Source organism: Geotrypetes seraphini, chromosome 8 (assembly GCF_902459505.1).
Source record: "Geotrypetes seraphini chromosome 8, aGeoSer1.1, whole genome shotgun sequence".
Taxonomy (NCBI): Eukaryota; Metazoa; Chordata; class Amphibia; order Gymnophiona; family Dermophiidae; genus Geotrypetes; species Geotrypetes seraphini.
This window is the reverse complement of record NC_047091.1, coordinates 111984005-111999826: the sequence shown is the minus strand read 5'-3', so window position 1 is coordinate 111999826 and position 15822 is coordinate 111984005. Positions and strand designations below refer to the sequence as shown.

Here is a 15822-nt window from a genome sequence, read left to right as displayed (position 1 = left end):
TATTCTGGTTTTTGGACCATAATCTGTTCTGATGTCAGAAAGTCTGAAAATGTTAAAAGTTAAAAAAAGGTCATCTACCAGTTCTTGCCCACCATGATAGACACAGGTAAGCACGAATGGAAAGAGGCAGATTTTTTGGTCAGGCTCAGTCAGTTTGGTGGACAGTTTATAAGAGCTGCATCACAGGCCCAACTGGCCCTTGTAGGCTACAGCGGGTCCTCTGATGCTAACAAGTTCCTGTCTCAACAGTAAAGCCAAAATCTACAGAACTATGTAAGGTTCATTTCTATCATGATATGTACAAAACTAATCTATTTGGAGAAATTGCCCTGAATGATGATCCCAACTATTCTGAAAATCCTCCCCCCCAAACACATACACAGTATTTTTCAGCACCTATAAGAACCCTGTTGTAGTTTCTAGACATCCATTAGACGCTATTACTGCACAATCTAAATCCTTCCTCTAAAACAGGTGTAGGGAACTCCGGTCCTCGAGAGCCCTATTCCAGTCGGGTTTTCAGGATTTCCCCAATGAATATGCATGAGATCTATTTGCATGCACTGCTTTCAATGCATATTCATTGGGGAAATCCTGAAAACCCGACTGGAATATGGCTCTCGAGGACCAGAGTTCCCTACCCCTGCTCTAAAATAAGAAAGGAGACAATTCTCTTGACTTTTACAAGCCCACCCCCTCCTCCTGTGTACCCCAAAATGCCACTTGCAGATCTTCCTGAGGAAGCAGCTTCAACGGCCGGGATCACGGCTAAGAAGAAAGGGGAGGAGGCTGAGAGGGGAAGGTCCTAAGCTGTCAACCAAAACGGTGCTGGACCCAAACTGCTTTTTTTCTGGGGGGGGGGGGAGGGAGAGAAGGGACTGTTGTGATGTTTTTAATGTTCACATCTGTGTAACTTGTGTGTTTATATCCAACTATTCCTCTCTCTATTTGCAAAAAAAAGTCTCAAAATACCCAACAACCCTGCAACACTGAGCAGCAGCCACAAGGGCTATGAAGGGGGGGGGGGGAATATGAACCCTGTTTCTCAGTGTTTTTTGGAGTGGTGGGGATAGAGATGCACCGAGTGGCACCCAGCCGCAGGACTCATCTCTTCGCTAAATATTCCTTCCGATCATTCAGGTTGCTCGTAACGTTGAGTGTTCCGGCTTCTCCTCCTCCTTCCCTCCGAATCCAGGCGTGCATCACATCCTCTGAGCCGCTTGCCCCTGCGTGCCCGTCTGCCATCGGCATCCTGTCTCCGAGGAAATGGCACGAAAGATGCGCTGCCAGCCTTTTCCCTTCTAAAACACCCCCCCCCCCCTTAAAAAAAAAATAAAACAGAAAAGGGAAAGCAGTAAAAGGCAGACAGGTGGACTTTACCGTTATAAGGTCGATGCAGGAAGCAGCATCCAGAATGACCTGACCAAAGTGGAGCTTACTGGGGGGGGGGGGGGGGGGGGAGGTTTCTTGTCCCGTTTTGAATTTTTTTTTTTTCCTTGGTCAACAGCTTTTCTGACATCTGGTGCATCTGACTTGGGCCATGGTAGGTTCTCGTATCACTTTCAGTTTTACTTTTAAGGTTGCTTTGGCGGCGGTGGCTGTGTTTTTCTGTTTTGCAGGCTCTTTTTTCTCGTGCAGTCGGCTCGCTCTCTTGCCCAGGAAGTAAAGTTGCTTTTCTAGCCGCTACTCCGTAAAAGTAAAAAGCGATTATTTGCTGCTGGGGTAGTTTGGAAGAAGGGCCACAGGAGAAAAGGATGCCGGGAAATGGGATCTTGTCTATGCTTGGGAGGGGGGGGGGAATCCTGCTGTTTATTTTGAAGGCGAGAAAAACGATTTGGGGGAGGGGGTAGTGCTGGCATGTCAGTGTTTTCAGGCTGAGTTAAGTTTCATTTCAGGGAAGAAGGCGTGACATAAGATTAAGGCCCTCTGCGTCCTTTGGGGAGGGCTGCCCCTATCTCCCCCCCCCCCTTCCACAGCGCTTGTACTTCCCCACCTCGCTCTCGCGGGTGGGGGGGGGGGGAGAAAGCTGGAGAGATCAGGGCCAGCCCCGGCCCTGCTCTGCGAGCGCCGGAGGTAGCGGAAAAATGGCCGCTAAGGAGAGGGCGGAGAGGAAGGCGATCTGCGCCAACTTGAACTTGAGAGCGATGCCGCGGCTGCCTCTGCCCGGCTTGAAGGCCCGCAGGAAAGGCTCCTTGCAGCAGTGCCTGTGCAGCACAGACAAGCAATGCAGCAAAAGCCGAGTCCTAAGGTGAACCTTCTCCGCCTCCCCCCCCGCCCCTGCCTGCAAACCCAGACACATTTATGGATAACAGAAAAGCTCCCTGCGTGATATATGCATACCTTACACACTACACAGCTCTTTCGTTTGGCTTTCCAAAAGGAAGACCTTTCAGAGTCCCACACGTTGAATACAGAAGAATGTACGCCTGTCGTTTAATTACGAGCAAAAAGACGCATCTAGAAGGAGAGGGTTCCTTGGCGAAGCTTTTTGTCCTAGTACTTTCACTTTTAAACAAGCTTAGACAAATTGGCGTTTTCCAAAGTGGTGGTGTTTTTTTTTCTCTCTCTCTCTCTCATTTCTTTAAAATCAAAGTGGCAGAAGCACTACATAATCCAGTTTTTAAAAGGTCTATATACAGTGAATGAGGGACCCTGAAGTGAAACGTGACGCGTTTTCCTTCTCGACCTTGACCTTCGAGTGAAATGAACGGACGATTAACGTAGAGGAAATGGTGTGTAGATAGCTTGGCCTTCCAGTTTAATCCATACAGCCCCATTTTCACTGCTGCTGCTGCTGCTGGGCCTTAACATTTTATTTAGTTACTTCCCATAAAAAAAGAGGTACCACCTAAACCCCGTGTGTCAGCTTCTCCTCGGCTAACAAGAATAGAGACTCCAACTTGTGTGGGAGTTAAAGTGAGTGAGTGTCAAGCCTGCCACGTTTTAACCAGGAAAATAATCTTGCATTTTCAAAAAGATTTAAGTGGAGATCCCAAAGTGCCAGCTTATTGTAAATTTTATATAGATATTAAATTACAGATAGAAGGGGAAGTTATTGTTTTTTTTTCTAGCTAGTGGGATACTTTTTTAGGTTGAGTCTTAATATTTCCAATAGATTGTAATTTGCAGGATACATTTTATAGAGAGCTTTTCATATGGTTTCATCCTTATTACTAGCAGTTGTAAGAGCACTAAAAAGGATATCTTCTAATATTTTTTTACAAATATCGTTGGCAGGACAGATACTTTTAATTTAAGATACTGATATTATTAGCTGATAGGCACGCTGCTCAGGCTTCCTGGCCCATCTCAAGTTCACTCATGAGCAGCGATTCCCTTTGACTTTCTGTCTCCGCATATAATAAAGCTGCTTTGTGATTTTACACTTTTCTTTCTCTAGTGGAAACATGCGGTTTCCAGTTTTGCTCGATACCTCGCCGTCACCCGGATTTACTTTGAAGTGGTGGCTTGATGCTTCACCGTCACCCCCCCCCCCCCCAAAGGGCAATTCCTAGCAAGAGCCAGGCTTTACCTTGCAATTACATTTGAGGAGGAACTTAGAAAATATAAAGGGCTTTTCTTTTTCGCCTCAACTTCGTGCAAATTATTGGAATCGTTAGTCTCTGTACGAAAGAGGCAGTTGGAAGGCTGCATGTGATTCACTAGTGTAATTACATTTACAACGCATCAAAAAAAGTTTAACCCAGAGGCTTCAGTGGAAAAGATACGGTAAAGTCTGAGAGAGACTTTTGTTTAAGGGCGGTCTAATGGAGAGTGCTGAGCTATCTGCTGCGTCAGCAGGTTTGAGTACTGTATTTTATCAATTTTATTTGGCGGGGAAAAAGCGCATATATTTTAATGGCTTTTTGATGTTGTGTCGAATTTAGCAGGTGCTATTGCTAGGTTGCAAATAAAATGAAATGTATAATAGTTTGTATGTATTTTGGTTGCTATAAATCAATGTGCAATGTATATATAAAATTAAAACTATGTATACATAAGAAAATCACGTGTGATCAGCCCCTCCATGAAATTTAAGGCAAACAGGTGTATAATTTATTTGCTGTTGATGATATATCTACATAGATGGTCCTTTGCTGGATATATATTATTAACTATTAATTCCCTTCCTTTTGTATATATATATATATATATATAAATATAATCCCCCCCCCAATAAACAGAAAACCCAATTTATCCAAAGTCCTCCAGGGCAGGCCCTTCATGCAAGTATATATATATATATTTTTTTTAATTATTTATGCATCTATAAACATATTTGTTGATTTCTATAATGTTGCCTTCTACGAATATTACGCACGATTCCCTACCATTCTTGCCTTGAAGCATCTTAGGGTGAGGGAGGCGAGAAGCGCACTTTGTCCTGGCATGGTAAGGGACCCATTTCTGTACGAAGGCTTGTCTGGGTGCCCTAAAAGCAATTCAAGAGGTTTGCATTCGCGATGACGTTACATATGTAGAGTAGGAGAGATTCCGCCGAATGACCCTGATCAACGCTTATGATAAATGAACTTTATCCCGGCAGCCTTCTTCTGACCCGAGTCATCTGAGGAATCTGGTGCAGTTAGAAGACTTGAGTTCTGTTCCGTGTCGCTATTCTTCGTGTGATCTCTATTAGTTTTTTTTTTTTTGTTTATTTTTAATGGGAAGGGGGTGTCATATCTGTTGCCGTTTTCCCTTTTATTCCCCCCCCCTCCCTTCTCCGGTGTTACTTATCCTTCCGCCCTCCGTTTTGGTTCTTACCTACTTATCCTTTTCATCTTACTTGATCTAAACGCTTCCTTTAACCCCCCCCCCCCCCAACGTTATAAATCCCTGTTGCCGCAGGCGCCAACATTTCAAAATGGTTGGGGGGCGCCATACATAATACAGAGTACTCTTCTCTGGACATAGCGAAGGCGCTTGCTCAGTACGGGGCGGCCAACATCCGCTGCACCCCCCACAGCTGGATCCAGTGCGCGTTGCCCCGCTCAGTCGCCCAGCGCTGCGCGCCACCCTGCTACGGTCCTGGCCCTGGCCCTTTAAATGGGATGTCATATTTTATTTTTCGAGGGACGGGCTTGATCTCTCGCGTCACTTTCATTCCCTCCCTTCCTTTTTTTTTTTTTTTTTTTTTCATTTTTTCATTCTTTCCCTTTCTCTGCCCATTTCCCAAATGGAGCACACTTCCCCAACTTCCCCGGCTCGTTTTTATCTACTGAGATCCTTCTGGGCGTGTTTGTAGTGGGGAAGGTTAACATTACATATATTTTATTTTTATTTTTGGTTTCTAGTTTGCTTTTCTTTTCCGAGGGTATTTTTTTAAGAAAAGAAACAAAAAAAAAAATCCCCAAAGAAAAGTTGAATGTGTGTACTTGTCGGTTCTCTTGGGCTTTGGGATCCGTCATCTGGAGAGGGAGAGGGAAGTCGCCGGTGCAGTCGCTGAAATGAGTCAGTAACTTTCATCTCTGGAGTTTGCCAGCTCTCTTTAAACCATGATGTACTCCTCTCCTCTCTGCCTGACCCAGGTACTGTGCCACTCCGTTGCCTTCCTTGTGCTACCCTCCAGGTTGGCGAGAGACCGTCTCTCCCTCGCCCCACCCCCGTCACCCCCCCCATTACTTCGACTTTATAAACAATGCAAGTACAATATTATTATTATTTAACAGTTGTATGAAAAGGGCGGGAGCCACTTATTCTGCACAAGACTGTTACAGGGTAGGGCTGCTGGTGAGGGTGGGGAAATTTACAAAATTGGGTAATTATTGTTATGTAGTGGCATTGTGTGTGTTTTTAAAATAAAAGAAATTTAACAGCTGCTAAACTGGGAGGAGGTGTTGCATTGTAGGACAAGAGGCTCCTTTTCTGAGGGGGGGGGGAGAGCTCCAGGTTTTTTTTTTCTTGATGTCAAGAAATGCTATTAAAATCAGTAAGCAGGCCAAGTGGAAGAGGAAGGCTTGGCTTCGTTTGTCTGGTACAGGGTTTCCAGAGGTGCTACAGTTCTTGTGGGTGACAAACAGCAGGTTATCTGATATAAGATCTCCATGTGCCCTTTTGTAGATGAGCCAGTGGGACAAGTTGTCATAGGTAGCAAGTTTGTAGGAGCCCTACTGCTGCTATTATTACCTGCATGACTTTTCAATTGTAATCTCTCTCTCCCTCTATCTATCCCTATATACCCACACACTTTTTTAAAGGTAGGTTGAGGTTCAATTTGTTTTGCCTTTTTTCACATTTTTACTTTGTGAGTAAAGTTTTGATCGTATGGGCCTCAAAGCCATTCCTACCCCTGTTCCATTCTGCGTCATGGTAGCCCCTCACCAGCGGTGCTTTGAATCTTTTGGGGGAGTTTTTAAAAACTCTTCTTGGCTATTGGGCACAATATTGAACGTCACGGGTTCAATGTAGCTAGAAAGAGGGTTTTATTTCTTCTGTCTTCAGCTTTGATCAGCGCTCCAGAAGCTGGAATTGAGTTTTAGTGTTCTTTATATTCCGCCATTAATTTCGTGGCAAGCAGTGATTCCTCTCCATGTTGGGCAATATCTATTAACTCCTTCGATGCCAGTGCAAAGGGTCACCAAAAGCCCCATAGTTGAAAAGATGTTTAGTTTCAAATGCTTGGCAAGCAGCAGCCTAAATAACAATTATAGGGTACTTTTGCTTACCTCCCTCCCCCCCGTCTTGATTCTGAGCCCTCATAATGCTTGTTTGTGCCAGGGTGGTAAGATTTGCCATGCCCGGACAGCTGTAAGAAATTGCGCTCTCTCTCTTCCCCCCCCCCCCCCCAAGTTTAATTACAGTTTAGTGCCTGTACAACACCCCCGAATGAGAGTGTTCTATTGATTTTATTTTGGCTTTTCTTCTGGTTATCTGCTACTATTTTATGCCATAGAAATTTACTAAACTGCCCCCTCCGTTGCGTGCACAATACAGGAACAGATGCCAGTTCTGCTGTGTGCTTCTTGGACCTGCTCACTCCTTCACTGTTTGGACTTTTGATAACAGTCCAGGGGTCAGGTTAGCTGAATTTGTGGCGAATATGACTTCTCACTCCATAAAGCTGGCGTTGCAAGTTTGGTTGTTTCGCTATTTAAAAAAAAATTTTCTCCTTGCATGCCTCCCCAACTCACTCTTACACACCTTTTCAATGTATTAAATTGTATAGTAAAATAAATAATTTGTGTGAATATTTGCCACATGTTAACAGTGAGGTTTAGGAACAGAATACGTCAGTGATCCATGCTGACACACTCCAAATGCATCTATCCTCTCAGAGATGATATGTAGAAAAGCAACATTAAAAAAAAATCCCACCAAATTACTCCTTTATTTTATTAAGAAAAGAAGATGCACCCATGGGCAAGGAACCAACCCCAGTTTCGGCCTTTCTCAGGTGGTCCCAATTTTAAAGTATTCATCCCTTCTTTTGTAGGGAAGGCTGGGGGGGGGGGTTGGGGTTACATTTTAATTATGCATTCCTGCCTAAACAAAGTTTTAAGTATTTGTGCAGTGGAAACACTTTTTGTGACCCCATTTTAGCTAGCCATCTGAACCTCAAAGTTGAAACAAAACTGCAGATATGTTATCGGACGTGGTTGCTATTTTTATAATTATGGGTCTTGCCCGTGGATAACAAATAATGTTTGCATCTGTACAGTGTGTGAGAGCACCATAGTGACTGTCACACTGTAGAGCTTCTGTGAGTTTTTAAAAACATTTTTCGATTAATTTTCTTGTGGTTGAGTGGGTCTGGGTTGAGAAAGGCAAATGGTTCCATTTCATTGGGTTTAGGGAGAAGAGAATAATTTACTATTTACAGAGTACAAATAGGCTACATGGAGCTTCCTTATCCCATTCTGTGTCTACATAAACCCTTCCAGTTGCATACATTTATTTTGCCAGGTGAGGATATTGTTGAGATCAGCCTTGGCCTGCCCAGAGGACCGCAGGACAGATTTTGTAACAAACAGCTCACTGGTGGTGCCTAAGATACATGAAATGCAACAAACTCAAAAGTGAAATTCAGGGAAGAGAGCTCTAGTTGATATGCCCATGAAAAGGCTAGATTGCTGTTCGTTTACCATGCTGTCACCTAAATTTCAGTATACCCTGGCCTGGCATTAAAGCCTTACTTCAGCACAGCTGAATTAAATTCCTAGGTGACATTGGGCAGATTCAAGTCAGTCGTTCAAATGGGCTGCATACAGATTTAGTTTCCTGGCTATGCACAGGGACCATGTCTTGAGTTCTATTTTCTATGTGTTTTGATTGAACAAACAGATTTGTTTACCCTGGAAATCAGATTGACTTGTGGCCCTCAAGAACCAGATTCACGTACACATCCTTACTGAACTTCCCTGTAGAGACAAAATATAACCTTGAAACATGTGGCAGGGAAGTTGTTAGCCTACTAATGTTAGAGCCACCCTCTGACATGGGTTGTCAACATTGCCAGTTGGCCAGTAGGCCTGGGTTTCATGGCCTACTGATTAAACCCAAGGGCTCCAAGAGCACACAAGCAGGAGGGCAGTGACACCTGGAAGGGGATAACCTTTTCAGAAAACATATATTGATGCTTATCCTCGCTCTGTATGTGTGCCAGACAGACTCTGTGTTCCCTTCCTGGTGGAACTTTAGCTTTACCATTCCCTGGATAATTTACTAAAAGAGAAGTCCATAGGCCATTGTTGAGATGGCCACTGCTTATTCCTAGGATAAGCAGAATAGAATCTGTTTTGCTACCTGGGATCTAGCTAGGTACTTGGGATCTGGGTTGGCCACTGTTGAAAACAGGATACTGGGCTTGAAGGACCTTCGGTCTGTCCCAGTATGGCAATTCTTATTTTCTTATGCAGAATCCCTTCATATTTAAGTAGTAATAAATGATAATTTTATGATTTTGTTCCCAGGGAATATGGAAAAGAAGAATTAACAAGACATAAATTTGCCTAAAAGTAAAAGCTGAGAGAATACACAATGTGAAATATTTTTTTTAAAGACTTTTAAAAATGTTTTTTTCCCCCTCCTGCTCTGGTAGTGTTGATGAAGAATAATAGATTCCATTATTAGACCCCATCTGGTTGGTTGCTGATACTTCAGATGCTTTCTGGTTGGCCGCCAAAACTGTAGCTGTTCTCTTATTGGTCATTTTGTTCCTGGCTGTGTTCAGATTGGTAGTTGCTCTGTAATTCAAACTACAGCTGGAAGCCATAGAAGTAATTTTTTCCACCTCTAAAATAAACTGCATAGCACACATCTGGCAGAATTTGAGCTTCCTGAAGACGTGTTTTTGAATGTGTGGGCTGTTGCTTTCAAGGGAAGTTGAACTTTATGGTGAACTTTATGTATACAGTATAGAAAAGATCCTATGAAACTGTCTAGATCTGGAGCTACTTGAATTTTAATCCATGTAGAATTTTTTTTGCATGTATGTGATTTATGTAGTTTTATTCTTTGTTATGATTTGCTGTATTATCTATCTGTTTTGAAAGAAAAATGAGCACGCACATTGATCAGTGATTCTCAAACCTGGTCTTGGAGGCACCCCAGTCACAGGGTTTCAGGATATTCACAACGAATATCCATTAGAGTTATATGCATGCAGATCTCTCTCATGAATACTCATTGTGGATATCCTGAAAATTTGACCGGCTGGGGTTCCCTCCAGGACGAGGTTTGGGAATCACTGACATAGATGGAATAATAAGCTAAAGTAAAATCTGGTAACCCTGAGCAAACCCCCTTAATGTAGTCATGCAAGTGGTCTGTTCCCACATGTTAAGTGCTTTCAATAGAAGGTCCCTTAAATACGCCTGTAATGACAGGGAGCAAGCATCCAAGCGGTTGGGCCTTGCAGACAGCCATAAAATAGATAACGTACCTCCCCGCTCCCCCCCTTTTACAAAACCGAAAAAGCAATTTTAGAGCTGGCCGGCACACTGAATGCTCTGCGCTGCTCCTGATACTCGTGAGTGCCTGTGCTAAAAAATGTATCCGCCATTTTGTAAAAGGACAGGTTACAAATTTAGATAATGCTGTAAGACAATAGATAATATATAGAATAATAATAATGTATAGGATAAATGTTACAGGTAACCCAAACTTTAAGGAGGTGCATATGTACACATATAAGAGGAAATCAATAAACATAGGGTTCCTTTTACTATGGTGCGCTAGCATTTTTAGCACGCTCTAGCCAAAAAATTACCGCCTGCTTAAAAGGAGGCGGTAGCGGCTAGCACGCATGGCATTTTAGCGCATGCTATTCCGCGCTTTAAGGCCCTAACGCACGTTTGTAAAAGGAGCCCATAGTGAATTTTTATTATTTTGAAGCTATTCTTATTATATAGAAATAAAACAAAACATAAATGAAACAAGGTAATACCCTTTTTATTGGACTAACTTAATACATTTTTTGATTTATTGCTATATATTACCTTTAAAAGTGGACTAAGACAGCTACCACACCATTTTACTTAAAACTATACTTAAAATCGCCTTAGAGCTATTGATTTCCTTTTGTATATATATGTGTGTGTTTGTATGTGTATATATATACTGTATGTGTATGTGTATGTATGTATATATATATATATATATATATATATACATACATACACAAAGAGAGAGAGGGGGAGTTTGCTTTTTTTCTTTCAGCAAGAGAGCAAAATAACCCCATTTTAGCTAGCCTTCAGCTCTTTCAAACCATGGTGGCATGACTTTTGTGACAAAATACTTTATTGATTTTTATATAATTCAACAATACAATTTTCTCAGAAAAACAAAAAGCAGAATCAGCATCCTTATTGCATTCAGCGTATTAATAAATTCCGTTTGACTGTCGGTCATCAGTTGTATCTCACCTGGACTGAAGGATCTACTTTGGCTCCCAGTAAAGAGCAGAATGAAAATCTCACCTATACTCTTCAAAACCCTAAATCAAATGGGTCCAACATATTTAGCAGATCTGCTCTTTTCTTACTGCCCCGCAAGAATTTTTAAATCTTTTCAGCATGCCTTATTGGCAGTGCTGGCCGTAACAAAGACACACTGACAGAAACTAGGCAGAAAGCCTGTTCTGTTCCTGCTTCAGGCACCAGAGCTCCGCATGGAAACAGTTTACCTTACTTATATTTGAAAGAAAAAGATCAAAACTTGGAATTTTAAACAGACTTTTAGTTAGACTGAGTATGCCCTGTAACTGAAAACCAAATGGTTTGTAATAATCATGGTTTATAATATGTTCTATTTTTGTTTTTATTATATTAGTATATATTATGGCGGCCATATAGGAATATGTGTAAACATATTTTTATTTTATCATCTGCAATGTGCTAAACATGCAGATAAGAAAATGCCAAAAGTGATTAAATAAATTGCTCTGTGACCTCACACTGTCCCCAGGAGTCCTGTATTGGTGAGCTCTGTGATGTCACACTATCCTATAGTGTCCACTGCTGCCTATAATCTCTGGAAAGGTAAATACTCTTTTTGTTAAAATACATATATTAGGACAGTGCTAGCATAATTTCAGTTAATGTAATTGTATTGAGTACATTTGCAAACACACCTTTTATTGTGAATAAGTATGAAAATATGTTTTAAAATAGACCAAAAATAAAGAAAAAAAAAAGACAGGAGACCTTGATGGGATAAAAAAAGAGAAAAGTAGAGAGAGAGAGAGAGAGAAACCCCCCCCCCCCCCCAGAAGTACAGTATAAAATATAGCTCTGGACAATCTGGATAGCATGTACTTTATGTAAGAGATCTACCTGAACCGGAAATGGTTTTCAAGGGTAATGATGCGAAGGAACTGAAAGAAATCCCAATGAATCTGGAAAATGTAGTAAGCCAGATTGACAAGTTAAAAAATAATAAATTACCTGGACCGGATGGTATACATCCCAGGGTACTAAAAAACTCAAAACATGAAATTGCTGTCCTGCTGTTAGTGATCTGTAACCTGACGCTAAAATCATCTGTAGTACTTGAAGATTGGAGGGTGACCAATGTTACACCGATTTTTTAAAAGGGTTCCAGAGGAGATCTGGGAAATTACAGACCCATAAGCCTGACTTAAGTGCCGGGAAAAATGGGGAAAACAATTATAAAATTATGGAACACGTAGACAAACACCGGGGCACAGTAAACCTAGGGGTCCTTTTATCAAGCTGTGGTAAGGGTTTAACGCACATATTACCGCATGTTAAACCGCCTGCTGCGCTAGCCGCTAATGCCTGCATTGAGCAGGCATTAATTTTTTAGCCGGCCGCATGGGTTAGCGCCTGATGAAATGTCCGATGCGCTAACCCCACTAGCACGGCTTGATAAAAGGACCCTCTAGTGTCTCCGGCTCGAGACACCAGGAAGTGCACTGGCATCAGTGCGCTTATGTCAGCGCATGCGCAAAGGCCCTTCAAACGGGCCTTGAGCCAAGAGAAGGACCTGTGCTGGAGAGAAAGGCCAGCAGAGAGAAGAGGTGCTGGTGTCGGGAGATTGCTTACAGGACATGACTCTCTTCATGATAGGGCATGTCCTGTAGACAGTCATCCGGCGCCGGCATCTCTCCTCTTCCCCAGTGTACCACGGCACACCTGAAATCTCAGGAGGCACATAGTTTGCGACAGAGTCAGCATGGGTTCAGCCAAGGGAAATCTTTCCTCACCAATTTGCTTGACTTCTTTGAAGGTGTGAATAAACATGTGGATAAAGGTGAGTCAGTTGATGTAGTGTATCTAGATTTTCTGAAACCTTTTGACAAAGTTCTTCATGAAAGGCTTCTGAGAGAATTAAAGAGTTATGGGATAGGTGGCAAAGTTCAGTTGTGGATTAGGAATTGGTTATCGGATAGAAAACAGAGGGTAGGGTTAAATGGTCATTTTTCTCAATGGAATAAACAGTGGAGTGTCGCAGGGATCTGTACTGGGACCGTGTTATTTAACTTATTTATAAATGATCTGGAAATTGGAACAACGAGTGAGGTCATTAAATTTGCAGATGACACTAAACTGCTCAAAGTTGCTAATACACATGCAGATTGTGAAAAATTGAAGGCAGACTTTAGGAAATTAGAAGACCGGGCATCCAAGTGGCAGATGAAATTTAATGTGGACAAATGCAAAGTGATGCACATTGGTAAGAATAACCCAAATCACAGTAACTGGATGCTAGGGTCCACCTTGGGTGTTAGCGTTCAAGAAAAGGATCTGGGTGTCATTGTAGACAATACAATGAAACCTTCCGCCCAATGTCTGTCAGCAGCCAAAAAAGCAAACAAGATGTTCGGAATTATTTAAAAAGGGATGGTTAATAAGACTAAGAATATTATAATGCCTCTGTATCGCTCCATGGTGCGAACTCACCTGGAGTATTGCATTCAGTTCTGGTCTCCTTATGTCAAGAAAGATATAGTGTCACTAGAAAAGGTTCAAAGAAGAGCAACCAAGGTGATAAAGGGGATGGAACTGCTCTCATATCAGGAAAGACTAAAAAGGTTAGGGTGTTTCAGCATCGAAAAGAGACAGCTGAGGGGAGATATGACTGAAGTCTATAAAATCCTGAGTGGAGTAGAATACGTACAAGTGGATCGATTTTTCACTCAGTCAAAAACTATACAGACTAGGGGACACTCGATGAAGTTACAGGGAAATAGTCTTAAAACTAATAGGAGGAAATATTTTTTCACTCAAGAGAATAGTTAAGCTTTGGAACGCATTGCCAGAGGTTGTGGTAAGAGCGGATAGCATAGCTGGTTTTAAGAAAGGTTTGGACAATTTCCTAGAGGAAACGTCCATAGTCTGTTATTGAGAAAGACATGAGGGAAGCCATTGCATGCCCTGGATCGGTAGCATGGTATGTTGCTACTCTTTGGGTTTTAGCCAGGTATAGTGACCTGGATTGGCCACCGTGAGAATTGGCTACTGGGCTTGATGAACTGTTATTCTTACCCAGTAAGGCTATTCTTATGTTAATATTAAGCCATAATGAATTTCAAGGACTTTCCATTAAAAAGATGTTAATGTGATTTGGTCTATGTTCCTAATTTTTTCCCTTTCTTAAATGTATTTATTTATGTGAAAATTACCAAAGCAACTATGAATCGCATATGGAGGGGCATTTTCGATAGTGTATCTAAGTCCGACTTTGGACATTTCCTGCAAGATGTCCAAAAGTTGGGGTTAAGAACATCCATTTTTAAAACCGCTAGATGTCCAAATTTTTTTTAAAAAAATGATCCATTTGAATGTCTTGGCCCTTAGGATGTCTAACATTTTTGGTAATTTATAAATAGAAAAAATGTCCATGTTCAAATCAAGCCCATTTGGATGTGGGAGGGATCAGCACCTTAATGGACATCATAACAGGGCAGTGAGGCACCATGGGAGGCACTGATATGAACTTCATATAAAAGGTGCCAGATACATATTTCAACAGAACCCCCCTCCAAAACGCCCCCCCAAACCTACTATACCCACTTGTTTACCACCCCGATTGCCCTTATGCTTGCAGGTGTCACCTATATGTCAGTACAGTAGGTTTTAGGTGAGTGTTGGTGGGATCACACTTTCCACCATAAATATAGTGGGGTTAGAGTGGCTTAAGGGCCTGGGTCTTCCTCTCTATGGTTCACTAGCCCACCCACCAGGCTAATGAAGACACCTGTGTGCTGCTCCACTAGGCTTTCTCATACCAGGTGCTGCTGTTCTAGAGACAGCTATCTACTGTTTCATTTACATCTTTGGTGGGTGGTTGGGGGTCAGTGACCACTGGGGAATGTGAGGGGGCTATATTTTCATCTCTCCAGTGGTCATCTGGTCAGTTTGGGTTCCTTTTTGTCCCTTATTTGCAGGTCTAACTCTGAACGTCTAACTGATGCCCTGGATGTCTTGAAAAAGGTTTGCTTATCCCCGCAAGACATCCAAGTTCTAAGCCTGCCCCAAACACTTCTTTTACATGCATCCTTGACATTTAGAAGTCCTGGAGGGTAAATGCAGAAGATCTCATGCCCTTTTCGTATTTCCGCCGTTAAGGGTTGTAAGAGTAAGAAATACCATGATCATACACTCTCCTTTCAAGCGGCCTCTCATTACAAAGCCTTCCGTCACATTCTTCTTACATCACATTCTTATTTACATTTCAAAAGTCAACTAAAAACTTATCTTTATCAAAATTTATAATCAACTAGCTCTTCCTTATTCCTCCATTTACTCTTTTGTAAACCACATTGAACTCTATGGTTATGCGGTATAGAGGCCCGATTTTATATTATGTTATTATTTTTTTTTTTAATAAATTAAATTGTATGTTTGACTGGTTAAGCTCTGTTCTGGACTTGTCCTGGCATTAATTGTCAAAATGGAAAATGGCTACTGTTATATAGTCAATAAAATCATATACTTTTTTGTCTTATCAATATCATATCAAAGACTACCCATAGATATTGTTTTTACTTGTACCTTCAGACCGCCACCTGGCCAAACACTCCCGGTTGCTGAAAACTCTTCGTCGGTCTAACCTTTATTAATAAGAACTCATTTTCTATTATTTTTGTAAAATTTTCTATAATTTGAAACTAAAGGAACATCACTTTTACTTATAGTGATCTTTTCCTAGAATCACCTCTCCCAATAATAGAAAAAATAGAAAATGTGTTCTTATTAATAAAGGTTGGACCGATGAAGAGTTTTCAGCAGCCGGGAGTGTTTGGCCCGGTGGCGGTCTGAAGGTCCATACAAGTAAAAACAATATCTATGGGTAGTCCCTGGCATTAATTGAGCATAAGTGGCTGAGCTTCCCTTTCTTTGGGGGAGAGAAGTGTTGCGT

The 15822-nt window shown here is 41.8% G+C and overlaps 1 protein-coding gene across 7 annotated transcripts in view; it reads left to right on the top strand.

The window, feature by feature from the left end:
- Positions 1-1498: 1498 nt before the first annotated feature.
- The window catches only part of NFIC (nuclear factor I C), a 264281-nt gene continuing 249957 nt past the window's right edge, over positions 1499-15822 (top strand). For 5 of the 7 annotated variants that reach the window (XM_033956987.1, XM_033956989.1, XM_033956986.1 and 2 more), the window contains exon 1: positions 5167-5528. In XM_033956987.1, the coding sequence (XP_033812878.1) occupies positions 5496-5528 (33 nt within the window). In that variant the 5' untranslated portion in view covers positions 5167-5495. Of the gene's footprint in view, positions 1544-2630; positions 2733-5166; positions 5529-15822 lie in introns of those variants that run through there. The other 2 variants (XM_033956988.1, XM_033956985.1) reach the window with 2 other exon arrangements.